General features: G+C 64.8%; 1 protein-coding gene across 3 annotated transcripts in view; it reads right to left on the reverse strand.

Moving 5' to 3' along the window:
* TXNRD2 (thioredoxin reductase 2) overlaps positions 1-9,549 on the reverse strand; it is a 38,440-nt gene that overhangs the window by 17,067 nt on the left and 11,824 nt on the right. The window contains exons 1-8 of one of the 3 annotated variants that reach the window (XR_005723007.1): positions 8,662-9,018; positions 7,974-8,039; positions 4,688-4,744; positions 4,427-4,568; positions 3,974-4,048; positions 3,278-3,356; positions 2,801-2,863; positions 1,872-1,942 (exon numbers count right to left, since the gene is read on the reverse strand). Coding sequence is in view for 1 of the 3 variants with exons in the window: in XM_040251265.1 (XP_040107199.1) it covers positions 1,872-1,942; positions 2,801-2,863; positions 3,278-3,356; positions 3,974-4,048; positions 4,427-4,568; positions 4,688-4,744; positions 7,974-8,039; positions 8,662-8,668 (560 nt within the window). In the remaining 2 variants the exon portion in view is untranslated. Of the gene's footprint in view, positions 1-1,871; positions 1,943-2,800; positions 2,864-3,277; positions 3,357-3,973; positions 4,049-4,426; positions 4,569-4,687; positions 5,949-7,973; positions 8,040-8,661; positions 9,020-9,549 lie in introns of those variants that run through there. The other 2 variants (XM_040251265.1, XR_005723008.1) reach the window with 2 other exon arrangements.

Genomic DNA, 9,549 nt, shown 5'->3' on the forward strand with positions numbered 1-9,549 from the left:
CACACACGCCCACAGACACGCTCACAGCCACACGCTCACAGCCACACGCGCTCACAGCCACACACACTCACAGCCACACGCTCACAGACACACTCACAGCCACACACGCTCACAGACACGCTCACACACACGCTCACAACCACACACGCTCAGACACACACGCTCACAGCCACACACGCTCACAGCCACACATGCTCACAGCCATGCTCACAGACACACACGCTCACACACATGCTCACAGACACACACGCTCACAGCCACACACCTTCAGACACACATCTTCACAGCCACACACATACATACACACTCACTGCGATACACATACTCACAGACACACACATTCACAGCCACAGATGCTCAGACACACACATACTCACAGACACACACATTCACAGCCACAGACGCTCACAGACACACATACTCACAGCCACACAGCCACACATGCTTTCAGCCACACACACTCATACATTCACAGCCACACATGCTTACACACACACGCTCACGGACACACACGCTCACAGCCACACACACAGAGATACACATGCTAACTAATACACGTTCAGTCACACATGCTCACAGACACACATACTTACACAGATACATTCACAGATATGCACACACACACGTATTCACACACATGCTCACACTCACACTCGCACACTTCACAGACACACATGCTCACACTCATACAACACGCTCAGATGTGCTCTCATAGGCGCCCTCAGACACACGCTCATGCTCACAGACACACACCCTCACGGACACACATCCTTACACAGATCCACAGTCTTCCTGACACACACGCACATACAGCCACACATTCACACCCACACGCAGACGCCCACACTCGTTTCAAGCAGCTAGTGAACACCAAAGATGCTGTAACGGCAACCGCAGAAGCCAGACCCCGTCGAGCCTGCTAGGCCGGGACAAGAGAGGCCGCCAGACACGACGGGGAGACAGCGCGGTAAGCATGACGTGAAGTCACACCCCACTTCCAGGGGGAAGCGCCCGGCACGGCCGGAGCCTGTGGAGGCGCGGCAGCGCGACCCGGGCTGCAGATGGGAGCGGCCGGGGGGCCCCACCCGGCGGGGGAGGCCCGGTCCCTTCGGCCCACGAGACAGCGCCCACCCGGGACTGCGGTTCTCGACTGGACACAGCTCGGGCTGTGCACACGGTGCGGAAGAAGCCAGAGATGGTCAGGACCCGCAGGACGGGCTCCTCTGCAGCCAGTCTGGCCAGGGGAGAGAAAGGGGGCCCCTCGCGAGGGGCTGCAGCTGGGCCTGAAAGGATGCCTCGTGAGGCCAGGACAGTGAGGGCACGCAGAGCACACGGCCCGGCACGCACACACGCTCACGTGCTCACACACAGGCACACACACGTGTGGACACACACGCTCACACCCACACGCAGACCCTGCCCCCGCAGGCCTCGGGCAGCAAGCCTCCCCAGCCCGGCACTGTGACAGCGAGCCTCTGCCGCCCTCTGGTGGCCTGTCTGGTCCTTGCGAACACAGGTCCCCGAGACGCCCGGCAGCAGCTCCCAGAACTGGACCCCAGGCTGGGAGTGAGCTGGGCCCCTGGGCCCTGCCCATCTCAGGGGCGCCCAGGACACTAGGGGGGTAGGTGTAAGCGGGACACCTGACCAGCACTGGAGAGGGGCCGGGCTCCCCCCGGTGGCCCGCGGGAAGCCTGATGAACGCCAGGCCTGCGGACAACAGCCAAACCCCGTGACATGGCCCTGGGCGGGCACAGCCCCGAACGAACGCACAGCGCGGCTGGCTTTCCGCCTTCCCTAGGTGGGAAGGAACACAGGCTACCCAGCTGCCCTGTGCACAGGGGAGCGGGCCCCGGACACCCCTCAGGCCTTACGTTTTTCCAGGGGATTCCTTCAGCCAGAAGAGGTCATCACTCGTGATCCCGTATTCCAAGGCACCTTCGATCTGTCCAGGAGAAGGGTCGATGTAAGGTGGCGTCTCTGGCCCCTAGGGTGCCCACAGAGGAAGCCGGCTCGCAGATATCACCTGCGTGCGGCTGCACCTCCCCAGGAGCGGCTCTGGGCTGGGGGCTGGGGGGGCCGCAGCCTCTTCCTCCAGCTCTCCAGGACCCCCGGATCAGACCCAGGGCTGGGGGCGGGAGGGGCGAGGCCAGGCAGGCCGGTCCCCAGGGTGCTGGGCTGAAGGCTGGGCGGTCCCCGAGGGACAGTGCGGTGGGCCCCGCGCCCGGGGGCTGCGCAGGTCACCCCACGCCCCAGCAGGTGGGGGCATGGGACGTGTGCCCTCCCCATGGCCCTCGGGAGTCAGAAGCGCTGCAGAGAGGAAACGGATTCCAAACAGTTTATGGTTCCAATTGGCAAAAAAAATAAAGTTTCATAAGTTTGCTCAAGGGAGACCGACAGGTCTGGGTAACACAGGGACCAGAACACAGGCAGACTCGGCCGGCAGTGGGGCGGGCAGCCACCGAGTGGCCTCCCCAGGACCCGTGGCTCCCACATCTACCCTGTTCAGGGGTCAGTGGGGTGGGAGTGGGCCAGTCCCCATGTGGACAGCCGGGTAGCTGGGCTCATCGCCAGGCCCTGGAGCACACCACAGCTGTCAGGGACTTTGAACCCCACGGCTGCGGGCGGGGGTCACTGGTGGTCACTGACGGGCCCTGCCTGTGTGGTCACTCGGACAAGCACCCTACCCTCCTTTGGAGGCCTGTCCAGAGCCACCAGTCACAGCCGCCGGGTCCCCCGCCCTAGAGGCAGCTCACGCTGGGCGGACCGCAGGGGTGGGGGCGGGTGCTCCGGGGACACTCACGTGTGTGGGGTACCGCGGCCGACCTCCGGTGGCGATGACAATGTGCTCGGCCGAAAGCAGAGTCTGGGAAGAAACCGAGGAAGCTGCGGTCACCTAGGCACCCCACGGGCGCCCTCAGGCACCTCGCGAGGGCCCCACTGTACCCAGTCCCAGCCACTGCCTGGGGCGCCGGCCCCACGGCGGCCCTGAGACGGGTCTGAGCACCGGCAGGAGAGCTTCCCAGCTTACACAGTGTCCCCAGGGAGAAGGTCTCCAGAATCCCACAAGGCCATGCCGGGCTGGGCCGCCTGGGCCACAGGCAGCCTGGCGTGCTCGCTTCCTCCGTCACAGAGGACTGGACCATCCTGGGCCCCGGGGGGATGTCCTGTCAATCCCAGTGGCACTGATCGCTGGGGACAGCGCAGAGGCTGCGCGAAACTGGGATCTGCCCACCACGGCCCAGAGCGGCCCCTGGGAGCCCAGGGGGCAGGCGCTCACCTCCTCCCCACCTTTGGAGACACCGCAAACTGTGTGCGAGTCAACAAAGCTGGCCTTGACGTTAAAATACGTGACTTTCCTGCAAAATGAAAACAGGATGCTCAGATGTGACCTCAGGCCTCCCACGGCTCAGGGGTAGGGGGGCACGGCTGCCGTCTCCCTGGGTCTCCCCAGACACATGGACCACAGCCGCCACGCAGGGACGTCCCAAGGCCCAGCGCAGCTCCGGTGTGTGGGGAGAGAGGTGGCCGGGCCTCTGCTGAGCTCAGTCCTATCACCTGGACACGCTCCACCAGGAAGGGGAGGTTCCCAGTACTGGACAGTACCAGTACTGTCCCCCCAAAACCTACCAACGTCCCGCTGCCAAGCAAGGGGGCCAGCAGGCAGGGGACCATGAGGCCAGGCCCCAGGAGGGGTGAGGGGCGCCTGGTGCCCAGAAACTGGCTTTCGTTTTTTTAACAAAATACTTCCCAATGGTGCTGTGTCTTTACTTTCTAAACACTTATTTACTCGGCTGTGCCAAGTCTCAGCCTCAGCATGCAGGCTCTAGTTCTCCGGCCAGGGATCGAACCCGGGCCCCGCGCTGGGAGTGTGGAGCCCGCCAGACGACGGCTTTCTCCGCAGTTCTCCCCACCTCCCCAGCCTGGGGAGTCCTCAATGCCCACGACCGCCCGGGGCCCGGCACAGCAGTGGTACCTGTCCTGCAGCTGGACGCGGTGGCCCCAGTTCAGGGACTTCACGTGGTTCTGAACGGCGTTCGCCATTGTCGCCCTGGTGGTACAGGCAGCGTGGGGCTGAACGGCCGCACGGTTCAGGGGCGGGTCCCGCCAGGACGGGGCTGCTAAGGGCCCTTCACAGGCACACCCAGGGGCCACGTGCTTCTCAAGGTGGCGGGGGTGGAGGCCGTCCCTGGGCCTAGGCCAGGGGCTCCCGACTTGGGGGCCCTGAGCAGACCACCTGCCACCTGCCAGGCCTGGCAGCCTGAGGTGGGTCCTGGGCGCCATGGGCGCAGCAGGGCCCAGGCCCCACCCAGGGGGCGGGCAGCCTCTGCCACCCGCCCCGGGAGACAACCAGAAGCCTGGCCCATACATGGGGGTGAAGGGGCTGCCCGGGGGCTGCGGGGACCCCGGCCCCCCCGTCGCGCCTCACCAGTCGTGCGGGGCCTGGGCCACGCGCCAGCCGTAGTGGGGGGCATCGCGGATCATGCCGCCCAGCAGTGCTGCCTGGTGCATCAGCTTCTTGGGGATGCAGCCGACGTTCACGCAGGTACCGCCGAGGCCCCACCTGGTGCCTGGCGGGCAGGGGGAGCTCGGGTGAGCCGCCACCCTGCTGACTCCAACTCTCCCGGCCAGAGGGCTGGGCTCGGCCCCTCCGGACTGAAGCCCGCCCCCACCCGCAGGACTGGCCTACCTCGGGGGGAAGGTTCCACGTAGTCCAGCACGGCCACCTTCTTCCCCAGCTGGGCGGCTAAGGATGAGGAAGAGGCAGGTGAGCACGCTGGGGACCAGTCCACCCGGGGGACTCAGGCGGCCCAGGAGGCCTCTGGCCTCGGCCACAGTGCCCACGGACAGGCACCCGGACTCTCTCCCTGACTGCCCACCAGAGCAGCGCTGCCCAGCCCACCCCGCCACCCTGCTCCAGGGCAGGTCAGACCCGGGACACTACAGACAGGCCCCCGGCCCCCCTCACACCCCTCTTTCCTGGACCCCATGGAGGGTCCCAGTCCATCTGCTCAGAGTCCCCAGCTGGGCACTGCTGCCTCTTCTCAGGAAAGCAAAACTCGGGAGTCAGATGGCAGGTCAGCAAGGCCCCGAGACGGGGAGCAGGACCCGACCCCACACTTCAGCCCCACCTGGAGCCGCCCCCCCGCCCCGCTCCCCAAGACCCCCCCTCCGCTGTCTGCAGGTCCCCAAGCTGCGGGCCCTGCATTCTGAGCCCAGGGACAAGTGTAGGCTTCCCACGGGCCCTGCTGGGGCACAGCACCGGCCAGCCCCAGGCCCCGGACCTGCACCCCGAGGGCACGAGCGTCTGACACTACAGAACACGCTCGACTCGTGGCTACCACGATCAGAAGCAAGTGTGCAAGTCTTCATCAACAAGACCACTTCATTCAACGGTGACCGACGGGACCCGGCACTGGATTTAAAGGCTGTGGCCGGGGGGACTCCTCAGACACAACCACACCCAGCTTCTGGGTCTGACCAGGGCGGGGCAACAGGGACCAGAGTCAGCCTCCCGCTCAAAACAACCGAATGTCCTGACACAATGTGCAAGACGCTGGCGTCAAGAAGCGGAGCAGGGGAAAACGAAGGCCAGCGATCTCCGGAGGCAGGGGCGGGAGGATGTGAACCCCAGGAACAGGGGTCCCGAGGACCCAGCCCAGGAGGGGCCGGGCGTTCCCGAGAGGAGGTACGGTGGAAGTGTTGCCCAGCCTCCTGGGGCGGTCTGTGGGCTTGGGAAGGTCGTGTCTCCGAGTAGTCAGGCCGGGACTGGGCCCCGCACCAGGCCTGCCTAACAGACCTCATGCAGAAGATTCGAAAAGACCAGGCTGTCCCTACCTACATCTCAGGACACGCTCTGACACACTTCTAGGAGTACAAAAAGACCCAGAACCCAGCAAACGAAAGCGAAAGGGTGTAAGTCGCTCCGTCGTGTCCGACCCTTTGTGATCCTACGGACTGTGGCCCACCAGGCTCCTCTGTCCGTGGGATTCTCAGGCAAGAATCCTGGAGCGGGTTGCCACACCCTCCTCCAGGGGATCTTCCCCACCCAGGGATCAAATCCAGGTCTCCTGCATTGCAGGCAGACTCTTTACCAAGGGAAGTCAGCAGGGTAGAGCCCAAAGTGGCGCTCTAACAAAAATTACCAGGCACACAAAGGAGCAGAAAAATGCAACCAGTCCACGAAGCTGCCGAGAACTGGCAGTGACATCAGGATCAGCGGAAAAGCAAGCAAAGCAGGGGTCACAACTGCACTCCACGTGTTCGAAGAGCTAAGAAGCCGTGTGAAAGACAGAAAAAAGCGCCCACGTCAAACTGCAGAGATGCAACCGCGCCAAGCAGAGGGAAAGCCACAGCGGGGGACCCGTGCACATGTGCGGCCGGCGCGCCTCGCTGGGCAGTGGGGACGGGCACGGCGCTGCACAGCAACGGTGCTCCGAGAAACATACTTTTAAGAACTGGCACCGAGTGGGGTTCATGGTGGAGCAGACACAGCAGACTCTTTTATTAGGGAGCCTACAGGCAGGAATGGAGACCATCCACGATGCAGAGAGCCGGGCGAGCTCGGAGAGGGGCCGGGACAGCTGACGCCCGTGGGAGCAGCGACGCCCACGCGGAGCAGCGGCTGATGGCTGAACAGCACCATGGATCAAGGAAAACTATGACCCAGCGGTTTCCCCACCCCTTTTGGCATGTGGGGCCGGTTCTGTAGAAGACAGCTTTGCCACGGATGGTGTCGGGATGATCCGAGCCCATCACATTTCTGTGCACTTTATTTCTGTTGCCACGACATCACCTCCACCTCAGGCATTAGGGCCCAGAGGATGGGGAATCCTGATCCACAGACCCACAGAGCTCGACGAACTCCGGCAGGAAGGGAATTCAGCATGCACCTGAGTTGGCATGCTATCATTAAACTGCTCAAAAGTAACGGAAAGAGAAAACCCTAAAAGTGAGCAGAGGAGAGAGACACACAGCAGAGGAACAAAGATACAAAGGGCAGATTCTCATCAGAACGGACGCCGGGGCGCAGACAGGGCAGAGTCCTAGGTGCCTTGTGGGGCGACATGCGGGTGTGGGGTGACGTCGTCGCCTCCGGGTAGGGGTACTTATGTCTCCTTATGTCCCCTCCTGGTGACTGTCTCCCAGTGGGGAAGAATCCACATGCGCCCTAGAGCCCATGCCGCACAAGCAAAGAAGCAACCGCAGTGAGAAGCCTCCCAGCAAAGAGCAACCCCGCTCCTGCAACCAGAGAAAGCCCGGGCAACAGAGACCAGCACAAACAGAAAGCAACAGGAGATACACTTGGCGGTCACGGCCGCACAACCCTGCGGGTGCAAAATGCACGACATCAGGCGGTTTAGACGAGTGATCTGCACGGCGTGTGACTCACATCTCAACAAAGCAGTCTGAAAGCACGAAACACGCAGGATAAAAGGGACGTGGACGTGGAAGACCTGCTCATCGAACGGGCGAAACACTGCTGAAAGGCAAACAGTGCCTAGGCGGGGGGCACAGCACTCGGCCCAGCTGCTCCACTCTCAGGCGGCCCTCCGGCAGACGCACAGCACGCATCCACACAGAGACACACGCACACACAGATGTTTCCAACCGCCCCAGACAGGAAACAACCCAGTCCACGGGCGAATAGAGCAACCACAGGTGAGATGGACGCCGAGTCAACGCAGCCGTGTGAGAAGGCGAGACTCCGGATACATGCAGCAACACGGACGATCTCCACAGAACGGGGCCCGTGGGAGAGGCCCGGAAAGTGAGGATACTTGCAGCGCGAGTCCACTGAGACAAAATTTCATAAAATGCAGTGTGATCTACAGTGAGAGAAAGCAGGCCACCGGCTGCCTGGGGAGGGAGACCAGGCCCGTGGCCCAGAGCACGCGTGCGGGTCGCGCCCCCAGCCCCCAGAGCTCCACTGCCCTCCCGGAGGACCAGCCACACGCGGGACGCAGGACACGCACCTTCCTTGGCGCAGGCCAGGCCGCCGGATCCGCCGCCAATCACCAGGAGGTCATAGCATTGCCGGCCTGCAGGGGTGAGGGGGGCGTCAGAAGGAAGGACTGGGACCAGCCAGGAGGCGCCACCAGGGAGGCCGCCCACATTCCAGGGCGGTCCCTCGGCACACCCGGCCCTGTGATGGTCTGGGGTGAGCACGCGTCCCCCAGCCTGCACTGACCCCCACCACCCACATCAAGAAAGCGTGAGCTGCCCTGAGGTCAGCGTCACCCGACGTCCTGGCAGGAGCGGGCGGGAAAGCTTCTCTCGAGTCCACCTGTCGGGCCGTGTGGCTCGGCCACTCCGAGTGCCCACAGAGCCTGGCGGGGCAGCGGCTCTGAAACGCTTCTGGGGCCCCAGGAGGCCGCTTGCAGCCCCCACCCCTGCCCCTGGAGGACTGGCTGCCCCGTCTTCTCCCCGTAGAAGGCCCTGTCTCTGCAGATGCTGCCACGGAAAGCAGCTCAGAGACAGCAGAACTGGGGTCCGCAAGGGAGGGCGGGGGGGGGTGTCCTCAGGGGAGGCCAGCTCTCAGCCAGGGACTCCCAGCACCAGGCCTCGGCCCGCTGCCCATGGACAGAAATAAGATCAGCACAAGTTTGGGGGCTCTCTCCTCTCCCCTGCTCAGGGAGGCGGGGACCGGGAAGAGGTGCCTACCATCCATGGCCGGCCCGCTGCGGTGCAGTGTCCGTGGGGTCTCCCTGGCCCGCAGAGCCCCTCCGCCAGCCCCACTCTCCCTGCCCACGTGAACAGATGGCGCGAGGACTGTGGGCTTATCTTCGACGGTCTGCTCTCCCCACGGGGCACACCCAGCAGCCCCCTCCGTCTGATAAGTGGGGAGGAGGCGGGGCCAACGGGCCTCTGAAGGCCCCACTGCGGGAAACCGCCTTTAAGACCTGTGGGCTCTGGGCAGCCTGTCTGCAAGGAAGGACCTCACTGGACCCCAGAGAGGGCCCTGCACCAGAGCGCCGGCTGGGCACGCACCCGTGCGCCCCAGGGCGCCTCACAGCCTGGCCCCTCTGCTCGGCCTGCAAGCTCTGCCGCCCTGTGTCCTGAGCCCTCCCCCGCCAGGCTTTCCGCTCATCCCTGAACTGGGGCCTGCACAGGGCCAGCAGAGCCCCCAGGAGCAGCGCCCCGCGCCCCGCCTAACAAGCCCAACAAGCCGTGACCCGTCTGGCCAGACCCCCGCGGCCTCCACAGCCCCACGCCCCGAGGCGCCAGCTACACACAGCCGGCAGGGGGCGGTGCCGCGCGCAGGCCGCCTTCTCCGCCGAGGGGTCCGCGCAGGGCAGGGGTGTGCTGGGGGAGGTCGGGGCGCGTGGAGCCGCCGAGGCCCCCTCTGGGGCTCCCCCGCCCCGCGCCCCGCTCGGGACCCTGGAGGCGCCCCTCGGCCCTGCCTGTGGCCGGGGAGGGGGAGCCCGCGGCGCCCGCTCCCGCCCCCAGGGCGCCCCGGCACCGCGCGGAGCGCCCGCCAGCCCCGGGAAGGGCCCGCCCGAGTCCCGCGCGTGCAGGGGTGGCGCAGGGCCCTGGGGCGGCGCGGGCGGC

This window comes from Oryx dammah, unplaced genomic scaffold (assembly GCF_014754425.2).
Source record: "Oryx dammah isolate SB20612 unplaced genomic scaffold, SCBI_Odam_1.1 HiC_scaffold_12, whole genome shotgun sequence".
Classification (NCBI taxonomy): Eukaryota; Metazoa; Chordata; class Mammalia; order Artiodactyla; family Bovidae; genus Oryx; species Oryx dammah.